A 15,477-nucleotide genomic window follows, 5' to 3' on the forward strand; every position below is an offset into this window, starting at 1 on the left:
TTTAACAAGTTTGGTTCAAAACTCTAAAAATGAATCTAACTAACATTTTTATTAAAATTTCACTTAAGACAATGCCACCTATTAATGTGATATATATATTTAATTTATGTTCCCCGCGTTTAACGCGGGACATAATCTAGTTGTTAACAAAATGAGGTGTTAAATTAAACTCTTGTTATTGCATTTCTTACCTTAAAATTCGGAAGTCTCCAAATTAATGAGTTATTTCAAGAACTAGTTATTTTCTTTTTAAGGCCATACAATTCATCTTAATTATAGCAATTATTAAACAAATATATTTGATTAATCCATTTTTCAATAAACAAACTTAACTTAGTTTCGCCCTCTCTAAGTTCAGTATTCGTGTTCCGTCTTTTCATTTGAAAAAAGAAAGAAAAAACATTGAAAAAGCTTCTATTGTGGACCTACGACTACAAATCTCCCCACATAAGAAACACAATATTTTCCATACTACAAATTTAAGGCCCTGTTTGATATGTATTAATAAGCAAGGGATTAGAATGAGTAATAAACAAGAAATGAAAAAAAAAACAAATTTTGGAACGTATTGTCCTATTTTAATAAGGAATGTCAATCCTGCAAAATCATGATTTTTTATTTCTTGGGTACCCTTTTTATTTTTTCTTATTCTTTTATCTAAAAGAATGAAAATCGTTGATTTCACCTTTCATAAATAACAATTTAACCTATTAGGCTAGAGTGAATGGTGTCATGAATGGTGAAGGCGGTTGAAAAGAGGAAGGTTTGGAGAGATGAATGAAAAAGGTTTGAAGGTGGTGGAAATTAAAAAAATTTGTTGCTATTTATAGTATTGATGAATAGTTGAAACTTTGAAATTTTGAAAGAAAAAAAAACGGTGATATTTTGAAAAAGGGAGGTGATTTTTCCACATGGTGTTTTAATTCATCCACTGGAAAACTAAAAGGTGGACATTTTTACCCTTCACTCTATATTAGTTTTAATTTTTGATTTTGGAGAGATAGAAACATGATCTATTGTATTTTTAACTTTTGATATTAAAGGGATAAAAATGATTTGTTTCCAAACTACGAACAAAATGAACGACGTCCGGCTTCTTCCTTGTTCTTTGTTGCTGCTCTGCTGCATCTTCCTCTCGGCTCAAAAGGTATGTTAACTTGAATCATTCCTAGAATCCGTTAAAACCATGTGCTTCATCATCATTGATTACATAGAATAAAAAATAATAAAGAAACGATTTTTTTTAACCTAAACTACTCATGATCATAAGATCGTTCATCTTCTAAACAAGAGAGATAAATTAGTGTGTCTTTGTTATTGAGTTTAATTCTCACGGAAACTTTATTTCTTACATTAATTTGAGTATCGATCCATATATATATACATAAAAAAGAAAGCTTCATCATCTATTTGCATTCCTTCTAATGTTTTTTAATGTCACAGTGTGCTGCTAAACTATTGATTTGTTTTATGTTTTTTTTATTATGGGTTTTTAGTTTCTAGTTTAAGCTTTTAATGCAGTTTTGACATTTAAATTGTTTTGATCGCAATATTGTTTCACTTAAGCTTATTTTTGATGATTTTTTTATAATCAAATGATGGCAGAATTTTTCTTCCCAAAGACTTCATTATATGTTTTCTCTTTATCTGCTCTTTGTAGTTAAGTCAAACAACGTTCTATCTTTTTTCTTCTTTTCTAACTGATGAGTAAAATATAAAAGAAAAAGTACTCTTTTGACTTCACTACCTAGGTAATTGTTAGTATTATATACATTTTATGTTTTATCTATATTTATTAGAATAGTTGTTGATATTTTACATTTGGTAATTGTAAATTGTCAACTTATTTATATCTTCAAGCATAGATAGCTTAGTTGATGTTTTATTTTCGATTTTTGAATGTGATGTCTGATTATGTTAAAAATGAATGTTAACAGTTAGGAATGGATTCATCAAGTCCTACAATACAAAATGAAGAACTTTATTTAGCTAACTCCAAATTTGATTCATATGATGAACTACTAAAGAGTGTAAGAGATTTTTATTACGCTAAAGGATACGGAATATCTATTTGAGATTAAAGTTAAGACAAATATGTCACTTTGCAATGTGATAGAGGTGGTTGTTATCGAGATAGATTAAGTATTGGAGATAAAAGGAAGAAGAATACCGGATCTCGATTGATTAATTGCCCTTTTCAGATTGTAGGTAAAAAGGAATATGATGGCGGTTGGATACTTAAGGCAAAAAACTTGTCTCACAACCATGAACCATCTACTGATATCTTTGGGCATCCATCATTTCGTCGATTATCACTAAATGACGTACAAAGTGTCAAAAGCATGAAGCTTTCTGGCATACCCCCAAGGCAAATTCTTTCTTCTTTACGTCAAGGAAACCTGAACCTTCCGACAGTCTCTCGAACTATATACAATCTGAAGGCAAAAATTCGCAAGGAAAACTTAGGAAATCGATCAACGGTTAGTGCTTTATTTGAAGAGTTTGAAAAAGAGGGTTTTATCTATGATATTTTACATAACTCAATATGGCATATAACCCATTTGTTCATTGCACATCCTTTGTCGATTAAATTGGCAAAAGCTTTCTCTAATATATTTATAATGGATTGCACATACAAAACCAACAAATATAACATGCCTCTCCTTGATATCATTGGGGCTTCATGTTTTAATACATTTTTTTAGTCTGGGTTTGTATTTCTGGAGAGAGAGGTTGAAGTTAGTTACATTTGGGCATTAAGTGTGTTTAAAAGACTCTTGAAAACCATGAACCGTCTGTGATTATGTCTGATAGAGAGTTGGCATTAATGAATGCCATAAATAAGGTATTCCCGAACACGACAAACCTTTTATGTATTTGGCATATTGAAAAGAATGTGTTGCAAATTGCAAGAAGCATTTTCCACATATAGAAGAGTTTGATATATTTATGTCAAGTTGGAATAATGTAGCATATTCAACAAGTAAAACTATTTTTGAGCATAATTGGGGTGACTTTGAGTTGTTTTATCAGACAATAAAAGTCGCAATCGAGTACATCAAAAAAACATGGTTGCCTTGGAAGGAAAAGTTTGTTAGTGCTTGGACATAAAATTATTTGCATTTTGGTAATCGGTCATCATCAAGGGCTGAAGGTGCTCATGCCAAACTGAAACAATATCTACAAGTATACAGGTGGCTTTCAAGATGTTACAGAAAAGATTTGTCTTGGAATCAAATATGAGTTCAATGAGATTAAAGTGAAACTCGCAAGTGAGAGAATCCAAATTCTTCATAATTGTGATGCACCTGTTTTTAGAGAACTTTTGTGTCATATATCTCATTTTGCATTAAAGGAGATACATATGCAATATTAAAAAAAAGGGTAATATTTACAATGCTTATAGTTTTACATTGTTGAACAACATTAATTTTTACATTAACCTTTAATATATTTTTGGTTTTTAGGTACAATGACTCCTTGCACCAGTCATTTTATGGCAACCAAGGGTCTTCCTTGTGCTCACAAGATAAAACATTTAAAAGGAATGACACTTCATTAGATCTTATTCATCCACATTGGAGGATTGATACGATATGTTTGAATTCAGAAGATGATTTACACAATGATGGAGCCAAGGAATTTGATGAGCTGCTTAGTGATTTGTCTTCAAGATATCAAATATGGCCTCAAAGTAAGAAATTTTTTGCTAATTCTATGATTACTAAACTTCTAACTGAATCTAATATATTATTTGAGCATTTGATTCACCGACCAAAGGGTAGACCTCCAAAATCAAAAAATAAAAAAGGAATACATTCTACCGCACGAGACTCTTCAATATTTGAGTTTGTAGAATCATCACAACCACAAAAAAATTCAAGTTCTACCCATGTCGTGCAAATGATCAATGAAGTGCATTATAATGTTGGTCATGTAAGTCATGAAAACGACTTACTTGATCTAAATTCATATCCCACTTTTTCAAGTGATGATATGCCATATGAATAGTTTGATTATTTGATATGCATTAGATGTGTTTATTTTTTTGGACAACATTTTATTGTTATTTGATTTGTGTTGGGTTGAAGTTGTATTTTTTGTTATATAGTTTACTATATAATAGTTTTATCTTTATAACATCTATTAATAAAAAAATGCATGCGTTAACCTTCACTGTAAGTATAAATAGGAGTGTACCCAAATAACTTTTAGTTCCAAAACTTCTCTTATTCCATTAAACAACATTAATAGTTAACTGAATTATTGACGTGGTAGAATCATTAAACTACTTTTATTCCAATAAACAATATTAAGACTTAATTGATTTATTGGCATTGTAGAATATTTTTATTTTTAAACCTTGTCGGTGTATAACAACAAAGTGAGTTTAATATTTACTAAAATCCATATTCACCACAATAGGTGTAAAAAATAAATAAAAGCAAAATAAAATGTAATATATTATATTGGTTTAATATTTTCAGGAAAGATATACAACTATGAGGCAAGATAACTTTTTAAATTGTTGGAAAATATATTTGGCATTGATCAACGGTAAAAAAGGGATGTAAAGTTTGGAAAGATCTTTCTTTGTTTTCATTATTCTAAATTATAATTAAATTATATTGATTAAGGGTAAAATAGTCCATTCATTAATTATTCCTTGGAAATATTAAAAGTCTTCCTTGGAAATATCAGCTCCCTTTGAAAAATGAAGTATTTTTTTGGAAGTGGTAAAAAAAGAAAAAAATCACACTCTCACTCATCTACAACCGGTTGCCTCATTAACCCTCCCAACTAAGCATGCCGAGATGAGGGCGTGGTGTTTAACATCTGCATTAAATCACTGAAATCTGTTATGTTTTGTTGGTTTGGAGAAATGAAGACACATTCACTTGTTATCAAAACAATTATGTTTATGTAACTTCTAAATATCATCTAAATTTGTTTGTTTTCTTTTTTGTATTTCACGTATTGTGATGGGTAGCGATTTTTCTAACCAAGTGTTTATCACGAGTTTTATAATTTTAGTTGTTATTACGATCTTTGTTCAAGGAAACTGATTTTTGTGGGTTGTGCTTCTGAACATTAATATATATTAATTTTAGATGCATACTTGTTGTTTGATAAAATACATGAGCTACAAGATTTTCTGAAACTGCCATTGCCATCTACAATTGAGCATGGTTCATGGTAACCATCTGTTAGGGAAAGACACTAATCCTTGGTATTACGTATTTCAACTTTATTGTGACCATTGTTTGAGGTTTTGCATAAAACTTTATGCCCTAAAATAGAACCCTATAATCTCTGTTACGAGCTACTTAGATCCAACACAGAGAGCGCATCTTTGACGATGTTTATTATAGAAATGTTTTCAGTGTAAATAAAAAAAATCTTTGCTTGCACCAGACAAGTCAAAAATTTGTCAAACATTACATTTGGAATGTCAACTTTAGCCATTCATTTTGATGGATTTTTTTTTTCTTTCCCAGTGGGAAAGGATGGTAGCTTATGATACGAAGCGTAAATTTGATGATGATTATATATCAAGAACACAAAAGAGCAACTATATGATGAACCTTATTTTTCAAGCAGATCTGATTTCTAGTAAATACTGTATTTTTTTTCCAGGATAATGTTGTTAAAATTTTGTAAATCGTGTGCATTTTGTGTTATGGTGGTACTTTGTCAATGCCCATTAATTCATTCCTTTTATTTGAATTTTCATACCTCCGTACCAAACAACAAGTATTATTGACTTATTTACATTTGAGTAAAGAAACATCACAATCACATGATAATACAAGTATTATTGACTTATTTACATTTGAGTACACAAACATGACAATCACATGATAATAATCCATTCCATTACTTAATTCATTTCATTCCATCCAACCAAACACACCCCCTACACTTAGGTGCTGTTTGTTTTTTTGGAAAAAACCTTATCAGACCTCTTATTGCTGCGTGGCGCAGCACAAGCGCAACACTTTTCATCTCGCAGCTGTTTGTTTTTTAAAAGTCTTTAGAGTCAAAAACCTATGTGGGTGCTCTGTTTGGCGCAGCACTTGTACTGCCTTTTCCAACCTCTTCCAACCTCTTTTTTTTTTTCTTGCTTAAAATTTTATTATATGTTGTTGAAATTTTATTTCACTTTTTTTTTTTCATTTTTTTTGTTTATTCTTGTTGATTTTTTTTCATTTTTTTATATTGAATAATGATAATTTTTGATAAAATATCATTATTTTTTTTACTAAATATCTTTATTTTTTTTGTTGAAATATCATTATTTTTTACTGAATTATCATTAATTATTGCCGAAATGTTATACATTATTAAATTTTCCGTGTTAAAAAACTATTTTTGATTTATAAAATTAGTTTATTTTAATTTTTTAATATCTGCAGTAGTACGCAGATATTAAAAAAATAAACACGCTTCTTATTACAGTCTGCAGCCGTGTGGTCACCTCTTCTACTACAAAGGGTTGCAGAGGTAGTCTGCAGACTTCAAGAATTTTTGCTTCAGAAAATCAAACAACACCTTAATAAATTCTCATCTTGAACAACTATTAAATTATTCAGTTATTCATCTATAATTCTTAAATATTCATCAATGCATCAAGAGCTTGAAGAGACATGTAATATATGAAATACTTTTAATTTCAAACTAGAATTCAATTCTTAAATCTGACTATTCAAAATAGCATAATCAATGCATATTCGTTTCACTTACCATTACAAAAAAACAATTGTATGTCATCCGACTTCAATTTGTTCATTTTTTTTTGGAATGCCAATATGTCAGACCGATAGAGATCTACTATGAGGGGGATTTGAAGTTTACCAAAAGTTGCAATCGGGACCGAAGAAAATACACAAATCGGAGCAATCATCCATGGTCTTTTATGACAAAAGACAAGGAACAACGTTGCCCCAAAGGCCACTATCATGGCAGTTGTAGATAGCATCAACGCACAAAGAGCAATCATCAGTCGTCTTGGCAAAATGACTAGAAAATCTCTCTCATCAAAACTTCCTGTGAGGATCGACAAGAACATCAGTAATGCTGTGCTGGATGCAAATAGTGAGATTGAATCTGTTATTGCAAAGATCGTGAAAGCAATTTCTTTTGTAAACACCGGGATGCCTGTTTCTTGATTGCTTCCACCTGGTACAGTAATGGCTGCCACAAACACAATTGTGGTAATTAGTGCTGCAGTGATGCTGCATGATTCTGCTACTGCTTTCATCCACTTTTCTGCTTCCTTCACCAAATTTTCGTGCTCCCTTCTAAACACCTTATCTGGTGTCTCCTTAAAAGTATTCTCTTTAGTAGTGCAACTGGGAAACACAAGCTTCTCCACTTCCTGTAAAATAAATTTAACCCATTATTTTTGCTACTATATATATCAAACAAAAAATATATTACTTCCCTAGCTACAATAATGGTTAAGAATTGACTTTGGACCGTACCTGGCGCTAGTGAAGCTCTTTTTGTAGCTGTAATGCTGGGCCTCTTCTATGTCTGAGTTTCTGAAAAGGAGGTAATCTTCCAACCAAGTGCAACATATTGTTCTTAGAGGAATCTTCGATCATTCTGTAAACACTCTTACGCTCCCCAATGGTATGTATAAGGTTGTAGTCTTTTTCTGAACGGTATATAATTGATAACTGCATAACGTCATACCCATTCTCATCTTTATATTGAATTGCTTCAGGGTATCTCTTTACAATTTGATCAACAACCTCATAAATATCTTGACATGCAGCCTCAAGAATTGGTCTGGTGTAAAAACGAGGATGAGCATCAGGGAATTCCAACTTCTCTATTTCATCACATACCAATTCTAGAACTTCTTTTGCTTCTTTCTGTTCCTTCATTTTCTTCTCGATATTCTTAATGGGTGGAACTGAGTGTTGGAAAATAATTGGTTCAAAACGGTCATCAAATTTATATTGTATAGAAGTTAATTATATAGTTTAAACATAAGTCATGCATTATATACCTACTCTTGTTGCAACCTTCCAGAAGAGGAAATAAAACATAATGAATGGAAAATAAAGCATCGATATGAGTAGGCGAATCATGAAATAAATCCAAGCAAGCACCGCTAATGGACCTGCATAAGCAGAAAACTTTCATTTGTAAAATAGGTTGTATTTTGTGAAGTCAATTAAATGATTAATTCTAGGGCTGTATTAACAGATTATATATCAATATCTCACCTTTCAATGTGAGTATAATAGCAATCGTATGGTACTAATGATCATGTCGTCAGGTATATATTCTATTAAGGACATCCTGCCCTCGTAGTAGTCTACTAATATTTTAAACGAGTCCTTGGCTCTCTTGACTATCCTTTCAAAGATATCACCCATACCTGAAAGGAAAAAATCATAATAAAAATTAAAAGAATAACAAACAGATTATAGTATATCTCTAGTATATTAGAAACTTACTTGGATAAATAAGTGTTTCCCAGTAATCCAGCCCAATTGGGAAAGTTTTAGCTATTGCTAGAAGTACATCATCAGATTGCACAGCACACTCTGGTGAACTTTTGACTAACTCTGTTGCTAAATCTGCAAGCATATTGGAAAAACTGTGAATATTTAAAGCAGTAAATCTTTGGATCATCGTATTTCTATAGTATATATTGTGTACGCACCATATTTTTTTTGCAGAAACAGCATTAACAAGAAGGTGAACGACTTGGTTTACAACAGAATTCGCTAAAGGAAAAGTCATTTTCTTTCCTTTTATATCATCGAAGATAGCTTTCAACAAACAATCAATGGTGTCAAGATGCATATTTTGAAAAGCTTTATGCAAAGGTGTTTCACGTTTATTGTCTCCAATTTCCAACAAACTTCTGTCTTTTTTAATCAAGAGCGTTGCTGCTTCTGTGTTGCCAACGATTGCTGCAATGTGAAGGGCAGTGCTTCCATCTAAATTTACAATATAAGGTAATTGTCCGGGTTCTATTAAAGATAATATTTCATTGACCAGAATGTTACGACCTATTCCAACAGCTATATGAAGCACTGTGTTCCCATCACTGTTTATTGCCTCTGTGGCTGCGGCTTTATCTTCTTTTAGTTTGGATTTTACTTCCCGCCATTTCCCTTTCAATATAGCCTTAAGCATTAACGACTCCTTGTTGCGTGTGATCTTGAGTTGGCCGTCCCTTATTGGGTCTTCAACTTTTGTTTGTATATCTGTTAAAATTAATTATGTCTTGAGGTTTTGTTTCTGTTCCAAGTGTTTCTTTTTCTTCTGTTTTTGTCTCAGTTGGAACATTTAAACTCACACTGCAAACTTATAGAAGTACTATGCTTACGGACTTCTAAATTAAGTAAAACACGTGCATTACACGCATTACATAATCCAACTTATGCATATTATGCAATTGTTTTACTCAGTCTGGAAGTTCTAGAAGCTTTATGTAACAGCAGTGTGTTTATAAACGATGATGCAAATGTGATTAAAAGCATATATATATATATATATATATATATATATATATATATATATATATATATATATATATATATGCGCATCAAATTGTTCGTCGTGTGGAAATTGTAATTTTAATAGTCTACCACACGTGAGACAGGCAATCATGAGTATAAAACTTATAAGTGCATATGAAGCAGTGTTGATTGTTAGAATGTTGCAATATTGAGTTTGGAATAACAAGAGAATACCTGTTTGAGGAATCATTATAGCCGGACAGTAGATAGATTGTAGTTTGTCCCAAACTGCTTTAGCTGATTCAAGTTCGACAACATTGTCAAGTAGTTCTTCACTAATCGAACCAAAAATCCAACCCTTGACAAGTCCGTCAAATCTGGTAATGAGGTCTGGGGTAATTGGTTCACATACAATGCCAAGCAGATTGTAACTCTTCAGGAGGCACCCTATCTGCTTCTCCCATAGACGGTAGTTTGGTTCACTGGAAAGCTTCACAGAAACAAAGTTAGAAACATTTGCATGAAATGGATCTGGGTATAATGAGGAGGCATCAGAAGAAGAAGATGATGGGTTTGATGGGAGTGCCATTCGCATGGAGAAGAGATATGTGTGGGTTAATTGCATGTTGATGAGCTTCTTCATGGTTTATATATAAGGCAGGGTTAAATATTATATTCGATGCGTGCATCAACTAGTATATCGGCTTTATCTTTTGTCCATTTACTTTCTTTTAGCGAAACATATTCCCACACAGATTAGGGGCGTTACTAATCTATACGATTTGTTTATTTTTTTTAATGGCAGTATTTATTGAAAAGAATAAAGCCAGCAGGGAATTGGAGACAGAGTACAAAGTTTAGCCCGTGTACACCACTCTATATTTAACTAATCCTGGAAACTAATCGCTATTCAGCACTAATATTATACCTAACACACCAAGATAGAGAACAACTAAAAGTGTAAAGGAATTGAGGGACATCACATGTCATTTCATAACACCAAGATCCGTTTGATATATTCCATAGTACTTGCATGCATGCATTGCGTGCTCTCCGCTTTATCTTTACTCACTTATTACTCTTTCTTTTTGCTACCGATATTCCAACACTGAGAGGTCTTTAAATAATTCGAACTTGAAAAACTTCGAGTATTCAATTTTAAATCTAAAAAAAAATAATAATAAAAAAATTAAAAAAAAAAACTATAATATTAATAATAACATTATTAATAATACATGCCTCATCAAAACCGATTAATATTTAACTATCAACAATTACTCATGACCACCACATGTACCATATAGAAAACCAACGCTACAAGAAATTAGAGTATTACCGGCGACGGGCGTCGCCGCTAAAGGTCGAAAATGTCGCCGCTAATACCTTTAGCGGCGACACGTCGCCGCTAAAGGGTCGTTGCTATTGCTTCGTCGCTAATGCTTCTTTGGTCGCCGCTATTGCCTTCTGTCGCCACTAAAGACGCGTCGCTGCTAATACTATCTGTCGCCACTAAAGACGTCGCCGCTATTTATATGTATTTGTATACATACAAATACACATACATACATAATACACATACATAATACACATACAAAATACCCATATATACATACAAAAACACATACATATACATAATTTACATACAAAATACACATATACATATAAATATACATACATAAAAATACACTCAAAATACACATATACATACAATTGTAAATACAAATACATATCCACATCTACAAACAAAATACACATACAAATACACATCTAAAATATCAAATTTTCGTCATGAACAGTGGTGGTGGCGGTATACTCCGGCAAGAAGGTGGGAAATGGAGAGGAAGAGGGAAAACACAGAAGTAGATCAGGGAAGAAAGTGAAGACGAAGCTGATTTTATTGTCGATGCTCTTTAGCGGCGACGCCTTTAGCGGCGACGGGCGACCTTTAGCAGCGACACATCGGAGGGAAAACTATATGGGGTTTCCTACATCGTTGGATCATTGCTTAAATCGACGGATGGGGTTGAAATGACGCGGATCGCCAGAACAGGCAATAGCGGCGACGCCTTTAGCGGCGACGGGTAGCCTTTACCGGCGACACACCGGAGGGAAAATAACGCGGGGTTTTCTATGTCCTCCTAGTCGTTGGATCATCATCTAAATCAACGGTTAGGGTTGAAATGACGCGGATCGCCAACATAAGCCTTTAGCGGCGATACCTTTAGCGGCGACGGACACTTTTAGCGGCGACAAAAAACGCGTTTGTTTGATGTCGCTGCTAAAAGTGACTGTCGCTGCTAAAGGTGTCGCCGCTATTGCCTGTTATTCTTGTAGTGCAATTTCATCTAAAGTTTCTTTTAAGTGACAAAGTAAATGAAACTTCGAGCGACCAATATGCCCTGTAAACTAGCTATTTAGTAACCAATTCAGATCATCAGCGAAATTGGATTAATATTCAATTATACTAAGACTACAAAAATACTAACCATTAGCGGCGACAAAAGTCGTCGCAATTGATCATCTATGTCGTCGCTAATAGTATTAGCGACGCCACGTCGTTGCTAATGCGTCGCCGCAATTAGCTCGTAGCTAATAGCCCCATGTCATCTCTAATAATTGTCGTCAGGGGCGGAGCTAGGATTTACGAATAAGGGGGGCTGACAGCTTCATATAGTAGTATTATATGAAAATATATCACAAAGAAATTTTTGTTTCCATTAATCTCAATCTTCAAAAATTTTCAATTAACTATAAACATCAACTCGTATTCATCCGTTAACCTGTAATTTTGGGTCACACACACCTTGTATTCGTTTTAAAAAAGAATCGGTAGTTCTTTTTTCTCATAATTTACCCAATGATTATAATAAATTAATTAACTAAATTATGAAACCATAATTAAGTTATTAATGACAAGTAACAGTAAATAAAAGTATGCAAAAGATTTAAAATTTACCTTAAAAATGAAATCATGTTGATGAATCTGTTTAGCCGGAAACGAATTTTTAACTGCCAATTAACCTCTTTGAATAAAAATAGCTACATTGTCTTTGTTGAATCGTCGAAACAAACGCTGCTTATGAACAAATAGGGATTATAATGAGATAGCTACCGATGAATTGACATAGATGGGAGTATATATCAATGGCTAATTAAAATAAAATAGATAGGGATGGAGGCGGTGGTGTTTAGATGTGGGCCTCAACTTTTTTAGTGATAATATCCTCACTGTTTTTTATGTATAGCAATTGTTTTCTTTTAAAATAATTGGGAGGGGTTGGACATTGTTAAGTAAACGATGTGGGTTAGAAGTTTAATGGTTAGATTAATTTATTTATAATATAACTAAAGTTTGAAAAATGATTGAGGGGGGCAAAGCATCCGGCAGCCCCCCTACTGCCTCCGCCTCTGATTGTCGTCCCTAATACACCACTGTCGTCTCAAATAGTGTCGTCCCTATTAATATTCTGGCAACCAGTAGGATTTTCCGGCAATACTAGCCGGAGGTCCACATCGTCATAATTGATAGTAGTCGTCTCTAAAGGTGTCGCTGCTAATGGTAACGTTGAAAACTAACTAGCACTACTAGACACCACTAGATAACAAGGTCAATCACTACAAGAAAAATGACTATTAGTGACAACAGGCGTCGCCGCTAAAGGGTCACCGCTGTTGGTTTGTCGCTAATACCCAATTTGTCGCTGCTAATGCTTACCGTCGCCGCTAATACCATGTCGCCACTAATACTTTGTGTCGCCACTAAAAGTGTCGCCACTAATTGTAGTTTTCTCTTTTTTTTTTTAACTTTTTTTTAAACATTTTTTCCATATACAAAACATGATGGGTTTTGGTCATAAGAACATCCTATGTGCTCATACAAACCCTAATGCTTGGATCTAGGTTTCTCTATTGTACATGCAAGTTATCCAAGACTATAAACCCTAATTCTAGCATACAAGTAATCATATTAACATAAGAATGGGTTTAAGATATTACCTTGATTGTTATGTAGCAATAACAATCCAATTCCTCCTTGTATTGACTTTAGAAAGCTTAGAGTCACAAATATCACTCCTCTAATGGTTCACAAACACCGTAAACAAGAGGATGAAGAGGAGAGAGGATGGAGGCTGCCCAAAAATGTGTGAAACCCTAGAACAAAGCTTCCTCTCATTTTTGGGTCATAAGGGTCATATATATAGTGAGGCTATTATGGTTATCTAACAAAGAAACCCTAATTTGGATGCTTAAGCCCTAAGCAACCCATGGACTCCTTTCCTTAAGGCCTTGGACGATTTCTTATGGGTTTCCCATTGAATTCGTCCACTCCTTAATATAAGACAATCCATAGCCCAAATTGCAATTATCTTATAATTACAATTTCAGTCCCTTAAGTTTAATTAATCTCTTTGAGTCACAAAACTAATTACCAATCAATTATTGACTAATATTAATTAAACAATATGATTTCTCCTTTAATATATTATTCTCATAATATATTAATAAATCATATTTAATCATTTCTCTCCATAATTCATCCTATCAAGTTGCTTTGGTGAAGACAACCCAAAAGGACCATGCACCATCGGGTCAAGTACATACCAAAATAGTTATGGACTTAGACACTAATCCAACAAAACAAACCTTATAAAATTATAAAAACTGTTATAAATTATAAAAACTTTATAAAAACATATAACCAAAAACACATCCATACATACACAATACACATATAAAAACATATACAAAAACATATATACATACATGATACACATACTAATACACAAAACATACATAATACACATATAAAAACACTCATATATATATATATATATATATATATATATATATATATATATATATATATATGCATACTAATACACAAATACATACATAATACACATACATATACAAAAGACACATTCTACATATAAATGAGTTCATAGAAGAGAGAAGGAGGAAGAAGGAGCTGAAGGCGGATATATTTGCGAAGAGCATTAGCAGCGACACGTTGAGTATTAGCAGCGACATATAGAGTATTAGCAGCGACACCTCGGGGGGAATTTTGATGGTCAAATTTTTTGAGTATTATCGGCGACATCTTTGGGGGGAAACTTTGGCGGCCAAAATTTTCGAGTATTAGCGGCGACGGCTATTGGTATGTACATTATCGATTTTCAGTCGTTGGATTAGGGACAAAATCAACGGCTAAGGTTTCACCTCATATTTTGACGAGGATCGGGGTCGATGGGCATTAGCGGCGACACATAACGCGAAAATTATGTGTCGCCGCTAAAGGTGGCTGTCGCCGCTAAAAGCGTCACTGCTAATGCCCATTATTCTTGTAGTGAATGCCTACAACACAATCCCTATTCAATGGTATAGGGGGATACCTACATAAGTTCTACATAAATGCTCATGGGTAAATTATACCTATAGATTAGTTAGCGACAACGGTGGATCTAGTCCCACTGTAGCCCAGGATACACCTCAAAAAGATTTTACTAGTGTAATTTTTTTCAGATTTTTTTTGTATTACGTGATTTTTTTTGTCGGCGATATATTTTTACTTTGATCCCGAATCCGAGTGGAAGGATAAAAATGATAACCGGAAATATCAGGTCCCAAATGAAATACATGCACACGTTTTCCACGCCACTGGCATAACCGGCCCCCACCTGCCCAATCCAAGTATTGACAAGATTCATTAGAATAAAGTAATTATTAAAAAAAGATACTAGGAGTAGGATAGCTGCCGTTTAAAAAAAATTCATACTTTATTCATCTTTAATGCTCTTATCTATGTACGAATATCTTCTAGCAAACACAACGTGAGTGTAAAAAGATAAAGCGAAGACTAAACAATTCAAGTATCGAATACAATATAAACCTGTTTAAACTTTATATGAACCATGAAGATGTTAATTGCATGCATTCATTCAGATCTATTCTTCATTCAGATGACAAGCTCATCAATCCATCCTCCTCCTCC

General features: G+C 33.2%; 1 protein-coding gene and 1 long non-coding RNA gene across 2 annotated transcripts; both read right to left on the minus strand.

Annotated features, from left to right (window-relative positions):
- Positions 1 to 6,735: 6,735 nt before the first annotated feature.
- On the minus strand, positions 6,736 to 8,586 carry LOC145062131 (uncharacterized). Its single transcript, XR_013687440.1, has 5 exons — positions 8,472 to 8,586; positions 8,238 to 8,392; positions 8,018 to 8,131; positions 7,485 to 7,921; positions 6,736 to 7,378 (listed from the first exon to the last, which is right to left on the minus strand). It is a non-coding gene; the product is annotated as an uncharacterized LOC145062131 (long non-coding RNA).
- A 2-nt stretch (positions 8,587 to 8,588) lies between these two features.
- LOC145064097 (uncharacterized) lies at positions 8,589 to 10,188 on the minus strand. Its single transcript, XM_079011612.1, has 3 exons — positions 9,720 to 10,188; positions 8,677 to 9,230; positions 8,589 to 8,594 (listed from the first exon to the last, which is right to left on the minus strand). The coding sequence occupies exons 1-3, from the start codon at positions 10,126 to 10,128 to the stop codon at positions 8,589 to 8,591; spliced, it is 969 nt and encodes a 322-aa protein (XP_078867738.1). The 5' UTR covers positions 10,129 to 10,188.
- Positions 10,189 to 15,477: the final 5,289 nt, after the last annotated feature.

This window comes from Lactuca serriola, chromosome 7, assembly GCF_051521515.1.
Source record: "Lactuca serriola cultivar US96UC23 chromosome 7, Lser_US96UC23_V15, whole genome shotgun sequence".
Classification (NCBI taxonomy): Eukaryota; Viridiplantae; Streptophyta; class Magnoliopsida; order Asterales; family Asteraceae; genus Lactuca; species Lactuca serriola.

What these genes read in the sequence shown, in the direction of transcription:
- LOC145064097 (XM_079011612.1), bottom strand. Translation starts at nt 10,128, where the DNA reads ATGAAGAAGCTCATCAACATGCAATTAACCCACACATATCTCTTCTCC. An exon ending in TATAATGATTCCTCAAACAG is followed by an intron (nt 9,231 to 9,719) that starts GTATTCTCTTGT and finishes TAATTTTAACAG; the next exon opens with ATATACAAACAAAAGTTGAA.